The 16862-nt window shown below is 41.1% G+C and overlaps 1 protein-coding gene across 2 annotated transcripts; it reads left to right on the top strand.

Annotated features, from left to right (window-relative positions):
* The first annotated feature begins 3619 nt into the window (after positions 1-3619).
* cxcr3.2 (chemokine (C-X-C motif) receptor 3, tandem duplicate 2) lies at positions 3620-16202 on the top strand. Of its 2 annotated transcripts, none has more exons than XM_061227997.1 (3): positions 3620-3660; positions 9729-9831; positions 13807-16202. In XM_061227997.1, the coding sequence occupies exons 2-3, from the start codon at positions 9814-9816 to the stop codon at positions 14881-14883; spliced, it is 1095 nt and encodes a 364-aa protein (XP_061083981.1). In that variant the 5' UTR covers positions 3620-3660; positions 9729-9813; the 3' UTR covers positions 14884-16202. The 2 variants fall into 2 exon arrangements, with proteins under 2 accessions (XP_061083981.1, XP_061084063.1); XM_061228079.1 differs by lacking the exon at positions 3620-3660 and adding an exon at positions 6431-7796.
* The last annotated feature ends 660 nt before the right edge of the window (positions 16203-16862 follow it).

Below are 16862 nucleotides of genomic sequence, written 5' to 3' on the forward strand. Positions count from 1 at the left end.
TCTGGCAGACTCGTTTTTTTTGGAATCCGTTCGATTGTCGAAAGGCTCGAAAGAATACACTATTGCGGTAGATTGCGGTAAAGCTGCTCTGTAGTTGCAAGATAATTATATCCAGCTGACGCTGCTGCCTGCATCAGAAATGCAATTATTGTACCTAATGCACAACGCATATTTGGAGACGTGTATTGTGTAGCTGCGCGAGATCAATTTGCACTTGATAAAATGTTTTATTCTGCTTACATGCTTGGCATGTGAACATACACCTTGGATCTAATTTAATCAGCGTGCATGTAAACGGTTCATTTGGAATCTTCAATCGGAACAAATTATTCGGAATGAAGACATATTCTACGAACGTGGCTAGTAATATGTCATGCAAAAGCGTAGTACAGTATATATATATATATATATATATATATATATATATATATATATATATATATATATATATATATATAATATCCAGTACTGTGATTGTCATCAATACTTTAGTGTCATCGATGTTGTGCGAAATCCTTGTATCTCTAAATAAAGTAAAGCATTGGAGTAATAAAGTATAGACATTGACAGTAAATAAAAAAAATTAAAAACAACAACAGCACTACAATTTGTACCTTATCCCTTCAGTCAGAGTAGGACAACATGAGCTGGATGAAAGCCTCTGGAAGTGCTTGTACTGTACTTACTGTAGGTTGATGCAGGGGTTTGCAGTGGCCCACAATACTGCCATTGCTACTTTTGGATATTGGAGCATGTCAGTTTCTGCCCTGATATGCCCCGCTTGTCCAGTCTAGGTCCAGCCATTATGTCGTCTTATGTGAGGGCGTGGCACCACCCTTCTAAAAGGGGACAAAACTACAATTGTTCATTTGATTAAGCAGACTGCTCCCTCAGAACAGGTGTTGACTTGAGTGCTCTGTGCCATGGGCCTTTCTGTACACCTACCAGTCTAATAACATTGTATTGTAAGATTTACATTAAGTGGAGTTGCATTCGCCTAACACAAGTGCTATGGTTGCTTCCGTAGGAGCTAGCCCCAAAATGTAATGTTTGGGTATTCCAAAAAGTGGGATTGGCAAATCTGAATCTATTTAATCTAAACTTCAGAAAATCCAGAATTATCAGTTCCAAATACAGAGAAGGCCCATGCCAGTCACTATGGTAACATATACTCTGAAACTGAAAGGTTAATTTGAACTGACCCCAACCTCTTGAGGAGGCATGGGGAGGGAGTGGAGGTAAATAGGGTTAAAGTAAAAGAGATTAAATAAAATAAAATGAAATAAAATAAGGATAAACAGAACAACAACAGACAATAGAGACAACTCACTTATTAATGACAAGAGGGCCAAAAGGATATTCAAGGCAGGGCACAGGTAGAATAACCCTGTTCTATGTGATGGCACATACAGTCTGCACTGGCCGCATAACAAGTCATTGTTTTGGTCTTTCCATTTTTTGCTCACTGCCTATAGTTTGGCCTGTCATGTAATGTATTGCAAAACATTACAATATGTCAAGTACCTGATAAGCTTAGAGATGTCTCCTGAAGCCCCTTTGGAAACCTACAGCTTATTAACATACTGAGCAGTGCTTTGAGCATTTTAACTTATGCCAACAGCTTATTAACACGCTGAGCTGTGCTTTATGCTAACAGTTGTGGGATGTGTGTTAGTTTTGAAGTGGCTTGTGATGTCCAGACTGGTGGGGGATAAGCAGAGAAGTTGCAGCTGCTTTTTTGGCTATTGTGAGTTTCCTGTTCCTCAAAATCCTGTGAGACCTTCAGGGAAATTGACAGTGCGGCCCCACCAAGGAGATAGAGCAATACTTCTGTCTTATTGCCCCATTCAATGTAAATTCGGGTGAGCATATATTGGATTTTAAAAAATAGAGAACTTAAATATCATACCCACAAGCTGTTTAGGCTGTTTATAGCATCATACCATGAAGGGGTGAGGGTTTCCGGGTTCAGCTCTTTCTAAAACATTGACTCTGTTCACACAGGTATTGCACTGTGTTGTCTAAAAAGGCAACAAGTATTTTGTCTCTTTTTTAAATTGTATTGAAACATAAGAAAATAATTTCCCCCCCATAACAAATGGTGTTGTGGGGACATTCACTCCTAAAATTGGCTGTGCAATGTGGTGCCTCTGGCTTCTTGTTTGAACAGCCCTCGCAAAGACGGGAGCACTCGGCACGTAGTGGTAGGATGCACACCAGCTTTCTGCTCTGGCAACCCCCGGTCTACTGTCCCAGTGCTCTCACTTTTTATTTTTATTAGCTGTTTCTGTCTTTCTTGCTATGACTTTAGTTACTAATCCCCGGAAAATGATGAAATCAGCAGGCTTGTCAGTCATTTCTTTTAACGGAACTAACACCCAGCCTGTGGCCAACCAAAAAAGGCACAACACCCTCAGCAATTGAAGATTGTGAAGTTAAGTATGCCATGGATGTACTATTCAAAGTTGAATAAAGAGTCGAGGTATTTCTCAAGAGTCAGTTTAATCCGCATGAGGGGAACTTTTCAAACACACGCTAGCTCTAATTAAAAATAGTCTTCACAGTGGATTTGATATCTGTGCAAATAATCTTTTGTGGTTAGCTGGGGCCTCTCTGTTTAGAGTTTGCATGTTCTCCCCGTGTTCGTGTGGGTTTCCTCCGGGTACTCCGGTTTCCTCCCACAGTCCGAAGACAGGTTAGTCTGATTGGTCCAAATTGCCCGTGGCAAACATCCTCTTCATTGAATGTGAGAGAACGTTGCCAGTTTATTTGCAGGATATGTTTTAGACATTAAAATGGTCTATAGAAAAACACTGAATTGCAGACCAAAGTGATACTCAATAAAACTATGTTTAACATAAAAAAGCATTTTAAAACATTGTTATAAGTAGAATAATAATAAGAACAGTACAATACATTAAAAAGTGAATAATTAACACAATAAGAACAGACATAAGTCATTGTGATTTCCAAATAATGTATTTAAAAGGTGTTCAATCCTGCATGTACATTGTTGTACTGATGGTGCCTATGATTTCTTGAGTATGACTTAAAAAGTAAAGGTAAACATCCAAGACCATATCTGGAAAAAATGGAAAGTACATGATATCAGGTATGCAGTAAAATGCTGAGTGTTAATTCAACTCAAGCAAAGTACATATGAGTCCAATAGGGACAATGCACTCTATAAGAGTTACATAACATTACATTACATTTATTTTGCAGACACCTTTATCCAAAGTACCTAATAAGTGCATACTGAAAGCCATGAACATCAAGTATAGTTGGCATGCTAAATATAGGCTTATTTAAAAGGACTACGTTATGGCTTGTCATACTACAAGAGATGCATCATTACAATAATCATGGTTAAGAAATATAACATTAAAGGGTTTGAATCAAGATCCTGGTGACACCAGATATTAAATCTTGTAGGGGAGTACAGTGTTAGAGCTATTCGAGGTACAGTCTGAGGAGATGCATCTTCAGACGGTGAATGAAAACGGGCTATTAGTAGAGGAATGCAAAGCTAGGGTGGTAAAGGTGTGGTTAAGCGTTGAATATTTTACGGCGTGATGGGCTATATACTGTGTGGTTACTTTCAGAAACGTTATTCAGGAAGTCACTTTCAGCAAACACATCAAGAGCCAGAGGCAGCCGGTGAGGTCCTTACACCAGTGCATTATTCATATTAAATAATGAAATCATTTGGAAGGTAGAATTAGCCACAGCCAAGTTCTCTTAATTTCAGCTAAGCATAATTTGCCTTATAGGCTGAATGATGTGGCTTAAGGATAAATTGCTATTTGATTATTATTGTATATATATATATATATATATATATATATATATATATATTTTTTTAAAGGCATTATTATTATTTATTATTTTGATTGTCTTTTAAAATGCGTTGTGATTTTAAAGAGCCATTGTGTAAATAGACAAATCTAATGTTTTGCATTCATGCTGTTCCATGAAAATGAAAATTTGAGCTGGGGAGTTTGATTGTTTTTTCACCACAAAAGGTAATCAGAGATGAGGGTAAGTATAGTTTTGCAATTTGCCCACATTTGTATTTGTGTTGACTACTGCTAAGTTAATAATGGCATGGCTAATGGCATGCACCATATGCACTGAAATCATTGATGAATCACCGAGCATGTGGTGTGGCACTGTTCAAATTGTGCTGTTGTCCAGTCTGTTTGTGTGCCACCGGCTGACTGCAGCCTTTACCCAGGAATAGTTTTTAAACTGAAGCAATATTATCCTTTTGGAGGGATATACACTCAGTGAGCAATTTATTAAGCAGACCTATACACCAGCTTGTTCATGTAATATTTAATCAACCAATTATGTGGCAGCAACTAAATGCATAAAAGCATGCAGACGGGGTCAAGAGGTTAGGCAGTTGTTCAGAATGAGGAAGAAATCTGATGAAGTGACTTTGACCGTGGAATGATTGTCAGACTGGTTGGTTTGAGTATCTCAGAAACTGCTGATCTCCTGGGATTTTCATGCACAACAGAGAATGGTGCGGAAAACAAAAAACAACCAGTGAGCAGCAGTTATGTGGGTAAAAAATCTTGGTAATGAGAGAGGTCAGAGGAGAAGGGCCTCAAATGGTATACAACAGTGGTGTGCAGAAGAGCATTTCTGAACACACATGTCAAACCTCTTAAGTGGATAGGCTACAGCAGCAGAAGACTAAGAAGTCTAAAACAATCTATACCTAATAAAGTGCTCACTGAGTGTAGTTGGTCCAAGAAGACACCCAGTTGGATGGAGGATCTTAGGTGTGGAAGCAGATACAGTGGTGTGAAAAAGTGTTTGCCCCCTTCCTGATTTCTTATTTTTTTGCATGTTTGTCACACTTAAATGTTTCAGATCATCGAACAAATTTAAATATTAGTCAAAGACAACACAAGTAAACACAAAATGCAGTTTTTAAATGAAGGTTTTTATTATTAAGGGAGAAAAAAATCCAAACCTAAATGGCCCTGTGTGAAAAAGTGATTGCCCCCCCTGTTAAAACATAACTTAACTGTGGTTTATCAAACCTGAGGTCAATTTCTCTAGCCACACCCAGGCCTGATTACTGCCACACCTGTTCTCAATCAAGAAATCACTTAAATAGGACCTGCCTGACAAAGTGAAGTAGATCAAATGATCCTCAAAAGCTAGACATCATGCCGAGATCTAAAGAAATTCAGGAACAAATGAGAAAGAAAGTAATTGAGATCTATCAGTCTGGAAAAGGTTATAAAGCCATTTCTAAAGCTTTGGGACTCCAGCGAACCACAGTGAGAGCCATTATCCACAAATGGTGAAAACATGGAACAGTGGTGAACCTTCCCAGGAGTGGCCGGCCGACCAAAATTACCCCAAGAGCGCAGCGAGGATCATCCAAGAGGTCACAAAAGACCCCACAACAACATCCAAAGAACTGCAGGCCTCACTTGCCTCAGTTAAGGTCAGTGTTCATGACTCCACCATAAGAAAGAGACTGGGCAAAAATGGCCTGCATGGCAGAGTTCCAAGACGAAAACCACTGCTGAGCAAAAAGAACATTAAGGCTCATCTCAATTTTGCCAGGCTGAAAGCTGAAACGAACTTGGGTTCTGCAGCAGGACAATGATCCAAAACACACCAGCAAGTCCACCTCTGAATGGCTGAAGAAAAACAAAATGAAGACTTTGGAGTGGTCTAGTCAAAGTCCTGACCTGAATCCTATTGAGATGCTGTGGCATGACCTTAAAAAGGCGGTTCATGCTCGAAAACCCTCCAATGTGGCTAAATTACAACAATTCTGCAAAGATGAGTGGGCCAAAATCCCTCCACAGCACTGTAAGAGACTCATTGCAAGTTATCGCAAACGCTTGGTTGCAGTTGTAGCTGCTAAGGCTAAACCAGTTATTAGGTTTAGGGGGCAATCACTTTTTCACACAGGGCCATGTAGGTTTGGATTTTTTTTCTCCCTTAATAATAAAAACCTTCATTTCAAAACTGCATTTTGTGTTTACTTGTGTTGTGTTTGACTAATATTTAAATTTGTTTGATGATCTGAAACATTTAAGTGTGACAAACATGCAAAAAAATAAGAAATCAGCAAGGGGGCAAACACTTTTTCACACCACTGTATATTTATGATATAAACATTCCACAAACTGTGGTCCATAAATATCTTAATAGTTTCAGATCAGAATTTGATCAGGTGACCCTGTGCCTGCTGAATGGTGATTTAATCAGAAAAATGCACAGGAAGATTCCAATTTTGCTGTGTGGCTCATTTGGTTAAGGTTCATTACTGTGGTACATGGATGAGCCCAATGGTCTTGGATTGAATCCAGCCCAGTGCTGATGGTGGCTGGTAGCACGGTAGTGTTCAGTTAGTTAGGAGTCTGTGCTCATAGCTATCTACCGGCCCGTCTCGGCGATCGAACACCCATGACTGCGTGCTAAAGGTGCGGTTGAAAGGTCTTCCTCTGGCCCCTGAAAGCTTAGCTGTGGTGTGAAAGGAAGTAGCTAGTGATGACACATGTTTTGGAGTGGAGCAACAATGTCAACACTCACTAAAATTGCCAGTAGGGTTTATGCATGATTCCAGCTGGCCATTCCAAATTATGGCAGGAAAAAAATTGAAACAAACAAAAAAAACCCCACAAAGGTCCCAATTTACTGGGGAGAACAAAAGACTAAGACCATCTGGAACTGTGAGAAGAATTAAAGACAAATGATAGTTTGACAGGAGAGAACCCAAAAACCAAGGTAATTTATTGGGATAAATCTGTACTGTACATATACTGAATAAGATCCTATAGGGAGGGATTGCTGAACAGAGAGGTGTGCCATATATGACAATTGACGATGCACATTATGTGTGATCTGCCATCAGCTTACCAGGAACAAAGAGGTTATCATTTGTCCTGTTTCAGCAACAACAGGATGGCCACAATGCAAACACAGCGCTTTCATTTCCTTATTCAGGAAGCATTCTGAGCAGCCTAGTCAGACCGCCTTCCTATGAGCCCACGTTTCTCCTTACACTCCCCTCATGTAAATGGTAAATGGCAGGCATTTATATAGCGCCTTTATCCAAAGCGCTGTACAAGTGATGCTTCTCCATTCACCCATTCATACACACACTCACACTCACACACCGACGGCGATTGGCTGCCATGCAAGGCCCCGACCAGCTCATCAGGAGCATTTGGGGGTTAGGTGTCTTGCTCAGGGACACTTCGACACCGCCCGGGCGGGGAATCGAACTGGCAACCCTCCGACTGCCAGACGACTGCCCTTACTGCCTGAGCCATGTCCCCTCTCTGCCAGAGCCCCCCCCCCTACCTGGAGGAGTCTTCCTGGGCCCCCTGGGGAGCCCCCCTTCTCTGACATTTGTAGGAACTACAACTCCCACAATCCCACAGGACAATTCCGCAATGTCCACCCCGCATGATGTCTAGTCTTGGTTCAGCCAATCCTGTAATGGGATCCCTCGCTTCCTTCTCTTGTTCATTCCCTTCTTCGACGCACCCTTTTTGGCCATTCACTTCAGCACATCTGCTCCGAGACTCGGACAGAGGCTGAATGCTGCACAACGCACTACCAGGCCTACGGACACACCTAGTTACCTTGCGGTAACTTTGTGGCCTATAGCGAGTGGAAACTGGTACGCGGAACGCTACATCAGTTCACCCCTGCAAAGCTCACCAAGGAACAACATCAACAAACCTTTCCACCCGGAAGAAGGACCAGCGAACATCCTTCCAGCAACTGAGTGGACCAGACAGCAATTTGTGGTTAGATATTTCTGATAACAGTAATTTTATGAGACTGATTACTTTTTGCAGTTATACCGCTATATAACATTAACTGGCGCCCCGGTTTTGTAGACAGTAAAATCTCTACATTTATTTGGTGGCCCATGCAAGGACCCTACACATTCCTTGCAGGTTTAGAGCACAGGAATACTGGTGATGGCATAAAGATGTTTCATGATAATCCCTGGTCAGTGTGACTGGTGTAATGGTCTAGGTTTTGTAACAATCTACCTTTGATATCATAACCGTCCAGGAGCTGAGGGGAAACTGGGCAAAAGTTGTCTCTGTAGAAGCCATTTGCTTTAGCCCCCTGACCAAGGTCTCACTGCCTGGTGGGAGTTTGGCTCTAAATTCCACATGGTTGACCCATTTTTTGGGTCAAGAACAAAGGCCTGGATTTTGAAGATAAGGAGAAGAAACCAAGCAATCTGGGGTTTTGTCTCCTTTCCTTTAATTCACCCAAATCAGGTTTATTCACAAGGTATATTACCATGAGAGGTACAAAACATATTTATTTCATAATATGGTTGTCACGAAAACTCTCAAATACATCTCTCTCCAGGTATCTTCAGTAAACTCTATGATTCGGACTTCCTTTGGGGGATTCAGGCCATTGGCTCCCAAGAATGTCCGCATCTAGAAAGACTGAGATGGATTGTGGTTGGGTGTGTTCTGGGGGCTTTTAGGTCATAGGAGGTCATTCAGCCCTGGGTAAAAACCATGGGAAAAGAATGTCTCTGTGACCCACCACCTGGTCACTTCCTATGGGAAAGACTCAGGACACTCCCACAGTGCCCCCATTTGGACACTTGTGTCATTTCACCCTGGACTTCTCCACTGGGTTAATGGTGGACTTTTCGTGACAACTACATCATAATAAAACATAAGGATAATCTGTTTGGTATGGATGTGATTCGGTAAAATCAAGGAATCGGATGAGATACATTTCATACCAAATGGAGTTTAATAAACCATAGTTTCAGTAACTCAAGGGAAAACCTGCATGTCCTCTCTGGTAATCATCTAATTTTCCCTACTTAACAACCCCCAAGGGTGGGGGTCTAAATTCCAGATTTGACCACCCCTCCAGGTTAATTTGTGGCACTGCCGCCTGGTTCAAACGTATGATTTGGCATAAAAGCAAGGGAGATAGACCAATCTGGGAAGATCGCAATCAACTTCCCACACAGTGCACGTTGTCCTGGGTATGCATAGGGAAGATCGCATTCGACTTCCCACACTGCATATTCTGTGTATGTACAAGTCCTCGGTATGTATAGGGAAGATCGTAACCGGCTTCCCACACTATGTACGTTCTGTGTTTGTGTGTAGCCAAAGCAGGCTAGGTATGATTATTTACTCTATCTCTATTCTTAATTTGTGTATTTTGTAATTGACTATTGTATCTAAAGCTAATAACCTGCCTTTATTATTATTTTGTTTATTTTGTTGTAACTATGTAAAATGTAGTGCATGTATTGTGTTGGCTAGACCCTCAGCCTCTGAGTTCTTCGCCAAACTGAGATTCAGCAATAATGCTAATCCCGAGAGCATATATTGAGTAATCCTACTCCCGAGGTTCGCGTATGTTTCAAAACCAAATTTCGAAATTATATCTTAAATGGAGTCAGATAACGAAGGTGAATGTGTTGGTAGAGTTTATTGAAAGTATTGAAAGTAGAGTTGCACCTTCATTCCACGCGTCAGTTCTACTTGAGTCTGTAGCCGGGATGTTCCAAAAGAGAAGAGACGGCAATAATGGGCCTTAATTTGTCTTTGATGAGGTCCATTGTGAAATGTGTCTGTGCACATTGACAAAGTATACTGATTTGTATAACCAGGAAGATGTGAGTATTCGGTTTCCGGACTTATTAACATAGCTTCCCCTTTTTTTTCTTTGACCTATTGAAGCTCGAAAGGTGGGAAGACAGAGAAGAGTCCTTCTTCAGACATCTGCAGAGTCTCTGGTACAGCGTTGGGTGTACCATAGGTAGCCATGGACGAGTATGATGAAGTGAGTGATGTTTTTTGTTTTTTTCTGTTGAGCCCACACTGATGTCCTGATGAGATTAATTTGAAGAACATTGTGGTGCAATGGAAGGCGCCATTAATAAAACTCTAGTAAAAATATAACCAGAATGTAATTGCAAGCAAATAATATTTTAATAGGGTGTATGTTTGCATAAAGTTATTATGATAATTGTGAGTGGCAGTATGCAATATGAGTACACAATAGCCGGAATAGGCATAATACTCAACATGAAATTACTTCAGGGAGAGAGCGACGCAAAGATATGTTTGCTGCCATGCCTTACTGGTAACACAAATCACAATTGTGAACCTGGTGTTAGGGATGACTAAGAACTCATTGGGCTAAACTGAGGAAATGGATGTGGAGTGAAAAAAAAAACACATTAAAAAAAGATAAGCTAAGTACCTTATCTAGTTCTAGATGCTGAAACTCAAATGACTAAAGCAAACAAAATCTTTGCGTGCAGGTTATTAATCACTGAAATTGGAACAATGCACCGGCTGAATTATTACTTCAATTAAACATAAAGGTTTTGAACAATCTTTTTGCATTAAATTAATTTTGTTCATTATTTTTGGCATACTTTTACCCATTGGACTAATCCTGAACTACAGCTTTGTAAGTATATATAATATACAAACATTATATTTTATAACAAAAATATAATATAATTATTACAGTAAATCCTCAAATTGTGTCCAGGAGTCTATTTGAAGCCAGGCCTCGGATAATAGCCGGGTGCATGCTCGATTCGGACAAATAAAGGCCGGCCCCCAAATACAAGCCGGGGTAATATTGCTAATATTGTATTAAGCTGTTGAACTCTCACTTGTGCAGAGCTGTTATTGTGTTGCAGATTTGTATCCAACATAATGCCCTAGCAGGGATCCCTCTGTAATAAAAAAGTAAATCCCTAATTATATAATTTGTCCTATAGGATAAATTTAATTATATAGGCATAGGCCAAAAGTATAGTGCATTTTGGTGCACCATATTTGTTTCCTCTGTTTTACTTTGTGTGCTCTAGCTACACCACTGTGAATGCAGAGGATTTACGTTATTATAATACGCTATACTGCATGTCTGTGCATGCCATTTAGGAACTGTTAGATAACACTAACATACTTACTTGGGTGACGGTTAGCTGAACTGAGGTATGTGTGTACCTAAATCTAATTGTATGTTTCTAACACAAGGTTTATATATATTAGAATATTCCCTAGACCATAGATAAACCAGGCAATGCCATAAAACGAACCCTTTCAAGTTTTCACTGATCTAACAGTGGCCTGCAGTATCTCTACCTGTACGGTGAGATGTTAGTGTCAAAAAAAAAAAAAAAAACTGTAATTCACAAAATGGATCAAAACTACCAAACCACTGTGAACATGTCTCAAAGGAAAAGAACAATGATCTAAAAAATCATAGAACAATGATCTAAAAAATATTAACAACCAGTGGCTTGTTAAATATTAACAACCAGTGGAAGTCAATGCACTATTTTCTGTTAGTGATTTTCAAATTGGCCTGTAGAAATGTATAGTTGTTGGTGGTTCAGCCTGATTTTTTGTAAAAGCAATGAAAAATTCAATGAGTTTGGTCCACATACAGTGCTGTGAAAAGTTCTAAAAATCAAAAAAAATGCTTGTTTGCAATTGTAAAAACAACTGTGAAACAAACAGTATGTTATAAAAAATATTTTCAATGATTCCACTCTCTTCTACTGTTTCCACTATTCCCTTTATTTAGAACCACAAAAAAACCATAGTGAAACATGTATCAAGTATTTTTTCTTGCTATAGTAAAGTATTGAAAAGGCAACTAAACAGTGAATCTATAGGTATCTATGTGGGTGATCTAAACAAATGTTTCTATCCTATTTCATGAAAAATTAGGAATTTGAACCAATGAGTTTGGAAGGGCAAGATTTCTTCAAAGATATGAATGCATAATGCATGTTTTGAACAGGAGAACGGGCATAAAAATACATAATAAAGTGCTCAATGAGTAAACTGTATGACAGAACAACATTATCGCTTTGTTATGTTTATTATATATTATTTTTGTTATATAATATAGTAATATACCGTAAATCCTCAAATTGTGTCCGGGGTCTTTTATTTACTTAGGCTGCACAAAGCACAGGCCTTTATTTGGGGCAGGCCTTTATTTCTTATTAGGCTTCTGTTGTAGAATTTTATTCTTAGAAATAAAGTAAAAGGCTACACTTAAAGTGGGCCAACACTGTTCAACACTTCCTGTAACCATTCAGAAACGTAACTTGAGTAGCTAAACCATTAATGAAAGCCAAAACAGATGCGTCTTCATAAAATACCAATTTGCCAGACACGCCTTCATGAACAATAACAAATTAGCGTAGATAACAGCAAGTTAAGGATCTTTTTTTCCTAAAGTGCGTTTTATTGTGAGACATGCGTTTCGTTTGGAGCAGCATACCGTGCATATCGGGTCCAGCGCTTCCAAAGCGGAGAACAATGCCTTATACTTTTACAGCTTATATACACATTCTGTTGCTGGGGAGGGTGGGGCAGTACCTGTCTCCCTCCAGTCAGCAGTCAACACATGCACCAGGAGAAACTATTCTCAGCTCTGGGGTTAATCCAGTGTGGCCCCCTCCTTCATGGTTAGGTGAGCTCCTGTTTTTCTGCAAGCTCATGATGATATTTGAAACAAATGTTTCTGCTTCTCTTATCTTACTGGTATTCATGCCCTATGACACATATTTGCTCACGTTGCTACAGTTAGACAGCTTGTCTCTGCACATTAGTAGAAGTGGGCACATATGAATGCTTTGCACAAATTACACAGTGCCATATGAGCTATATTTCGTGAGGCAATTAAAATTTTCCCACAAAAGTCTATTTGACATTTATTACAAAACATTTGGTAGATTTAATTCTCCACATCTAGAACAAATTCTTCATAAATTATAGCCTATGTATTTCATTATAAGACTAGAACTGTTACCGATACAGGTATCACAGGCCTGAGGACTCCAGCAGCTCAGAAAGTTGAAAGCTGCACTATGGTCAGATGAGACCAAAATGGACCATTTTGGACTAAACTCCAAGTGCTATGTTTGGCGAAAACCAAACACAGCACACCACCCAAAACACACCATACCTACTGTGAGGGATGGCAGTGGCAACTTTATGTTATGGGGGTGATTCTCTTCAGCGGGGACTGGGCATTTGGTCAGGAATGAAGGGTAAATGGATGCTGCCAAGTACACCCAAATTCTTGAGGAAAACCTGCGTCCCTCTGCTAGACAGCTGAAGATGGGCAAGTCGTTCACCGTCCAACATGACAACAATCCTAAACATACCGGCAAACGGAAAACGCAGTGGCTTAAGGATAGGAGAGTGAATGTCCTTCAGTGACCAAGTCAGAGCCCTGACTTAAATCTGATAGAAAATCTGTGGATGGACTTGAAGAAAGCAGTCCATCGCTGCTCACCACGGAATTTGTCTGAACTTGAACACTTCTGCAAGGAAGAATGGACAAATATTCTCCAATCTAGGTGTGCAAAACTAGTACAGACATATCCAAACAGATGTAAATGTAGATGTAAAGATGGCTGTAATTACAGGAAAAGGTGGCTCTACGAAGTATTAAATCAGGGGACTGGTGACTTTTCCAACCATGTTATTCTAGTTTTGAATTTTTTATATATTTTCAGAACTGTCGCCTTTTTTTTGTTAGTTTGATGTTCTAAGGCAAAATTTGTGAATGAAGTTGGAAAACGTTTTTCTTTTAATGGGTTTTGATTTCAGGTACAACAAATAAAGTGACTATTTCAAAGGGGTATGATGATTTTCTGCCAACCCTGAACCGCTAAAATTATATGCGCTTTAGGACTGTTATTTCAATGACTTGTTGATAGTGGTGAAAATGACATTGCATCGGGTCTAATGACTTCACATGGTTTAATTTCAGTACCCTGAAGACTATGATGAGAATAGCTCCAGCGTCTACACAGAACTGCTCTACCCTGCCCCATGCAACCTGGGAGACACCTTGCGGTTCGGCCAGCAGTTCTGCCCTGTGGTGTACAGCCTGATCTTTCTGCTGGCGGTGGTGGGCAACGTGCTGGTGCTGTGTGTGGTGCGACGTTACCGCCACTCCGGCCGCGCCCCGTGCTCCTTCTCCCTGACGGACACCTTCCTGCTGCACCTGGCCGTGTCCGACCTCCTGCTGGCCCTCACGCTGCCCTTCTACGCCGTGCAGTGGGCGCGGGAGTGGGTGTTCGGTGTGGCGGGGTGCAAGCTGGCCGGCGCCGCCTTCTCCGTCAACCTCTACAGCGGCATCCTGTTCCTGGCCTGCATCAGCTTCGACCGCTACCTGGCCATCGTCCACGCCGTCAGCGTGGGCTGGCGTCACAACACGTGCCACGCGCAGATCGCCTGCGCTGCCATTTGGGTCGCCTGTCTCGGCCTGGCCACCATCGACTTCTACTTCAGGGACGTGGTGCAGCTGCCGCGGACCAGCACCCACGTCTGCCAGCTGGCGTTCTCTCCAGAGAGCTCGGCGACCTGGCAGGTGAGCCTGCAGCTGGTCACCATGGTGGTGGGCTTCGGGCTGCCCCTGCTGGTCATGCTCTACTGCTACGTGCGCATCTTCCGCTCCCTGTGCCACGCCACTCGCCGGCAGAAGCGCAAGTCCCTGCGGCTCATCGTGTCCCTGGTGGCCGTCTTCCTGCTGTGCTGGGCGCCCTACAACAGCTTCCGGTTGGTCGACAGCCTGCAGCGGCTGAGCGTGATTGGCTCGGGCTGCGGTCTGGACCACGCCCTGGATGTGGGGTCCCTGGTGTCGGAGAGTCTGGGCCTGTCGCACTGCGCCATCAACCCGCTGCTGTATGGCTTCGTGGGGGTGAAGTTTCGCAGGGAGCTCGTGGAGATGTGGAAGGAGATGCTGGCGGCCTTCGGCTGGGGACCGAGAGTCAAGAGGCAGAGGGCCCCTGGGTCCTTCAACTCCGACAGCGAGAACACCTCTTATTTCTCTGTTGTGATGTGAACTTTGCTATTGACAAAGTTGATTGATGAAGTTGATTGATAACGCTTCAAACAATGACAACAATGACAACGACAACAGCAAAAAAACTAACTAACCCTGCTTTAATTACCTAGCCCAAGTCTGAGCTATATTGCTGTTTATACAGGTTCCAAGCTCACCTCTCAGAAACACCCAAACCTGACATCTCAATTGAACCCCACAGAGCCATGCTACAGGTTGTGGTGATTCTTTACATTGGCTGCATATACAGTACTGTGCAAAATGGCAGCATATTAGATGCTATCAGATAGCTTATCATTACTCAGCCCAGTTAAAATAGCTATTTGCTCATAACCAAGCTTTTTCCAATGCAAATGAGACATACAAAGAATATGTGAATACAATGAAAGAACAAATGAATACACTTGAATTCAGCTGGTTGGTTAAAGAATTTTGTAGCAACCAGAACAGGGTTCAAACAGTATTGGTTTTGGATTCAAATGCTTTTCTGCATGTGACTAAGCTTGCCTGGTGTACTGGAATGAAATGACATGCTTCCAAATGTATAAACCCTGCCTATCTGCTCCTCATTGCAGGCTGAAATGCACCAGGCAAGATCAATAGATCACGGAAAAGTATTTGAATCCAAAAACAAATTCTATTTAAACCCAGGTCTAGATCTAGCTAAATGGTATACCTTTAAGTCATTGCATTTCTATGGAAATAGATGGTTTAATTTCAGTGGCTGCAGTCTACAGAAACCACAGCAACACTCCCCATTTGTTTTTCCACTATAGCTCAGTGATGTGGTAACCAACAGCCCAGGAACCCCAAAGACGGAATGCCAACAGCAGGTCCAGTAAATGACTATTTATTCACCAGTGTGCGGACAGGGAGAGCATCTCAGGGGCAGCCCTCGAGAACTCAAAATAATTCCCCTAATACATCCCTGGTTTATGACTGACTGAAAGCCAATACCCCTTAAGACATAATCCACCAATTATGACCCTGCTTTACTTTAACATGGTTTGACCAGCTCAAGATATGTTTTTAAACAGCTGGTAGCTGGTCATTTCAAGCTGGTCACAGCTGGATTTGACACCAGTGGGTTGAGTAATTGCTTTTTCAGTACCAGCCATGAGAACACAATCAGTGTGAAAGGACTTTTTGCAACAGTGAGAAAAGAGGACATGAAACAGACAGTTACGACTTCCACTTCTTCCCAGTCTGAATGTGTGACGTCTGCAAAGGCCTGTGGGCTATAGTGGTCATTCTGATGAGCCAGATCATCATATTTCTATGTATGTTTCTGTGAATTCACGTGATGTGGCTTGGAAACCCCCCCCCCCCCCCCCCCCCCCCCCCCGCCGCCCAATGCCAGCGGGTACTTTGGCAACTGCAGTAATCTACGTATCACCATCTGAAATTTGATGAAATTTTAACAAACAACAGGAAGACTATTGGGTATTTCATGACCAAAAAAGGCTGAGACTGCAGATTTGTTTAAAACTTGGTGCCAGTATCGTCTGTCTAGTACATTTGTTGTACAACAGTATTGCCAGTTTATTGTGACAATGACTTTTTATACATTTTATACAGTTTTTTCTTTTTTCTTTTTTTTACATTTAGTGTAATCTGTTTCAAGTTATTTTCCTGTGTTATTTCTTATGGCTAGTTTGAAAAATATTGTCTTCATGTTCATAATACCATGTAACTGTATGAGTCTTCAACATCAGCTAAAAAACATTCCTTCCTTTTGTATACAAACTGTATGTGGGGGAAAAAAAAACATGTATATAGATTTAATACTGTTTTCAATCTAATTAAATAATACAAAGACAAAAAAGTTTTGTTGTGTTCTATATTGAATAACAATGATATGTTATACGTTTGAAAATGGTTGGGTTACATTTTTGCTTTGACAATAACAATACATTTTCAAATAAACATATTAGTGATATTGATTTAAATATTTTGTAAGTACTTTGAACAGCATAAAA

The sequence above is a fragment of the Conger conger genome, chromosome 1 (assembly GCF_963514075.1).
Source record: "Conger conger chromosome 1, fConCon1.1, whole genome shotgun sequence".
Lineage (NCBI taxonomy): Eukaryota > Metazoa > Chordata > Actinopteri > Anguilliformes > Congridae > Conger > Conger conger.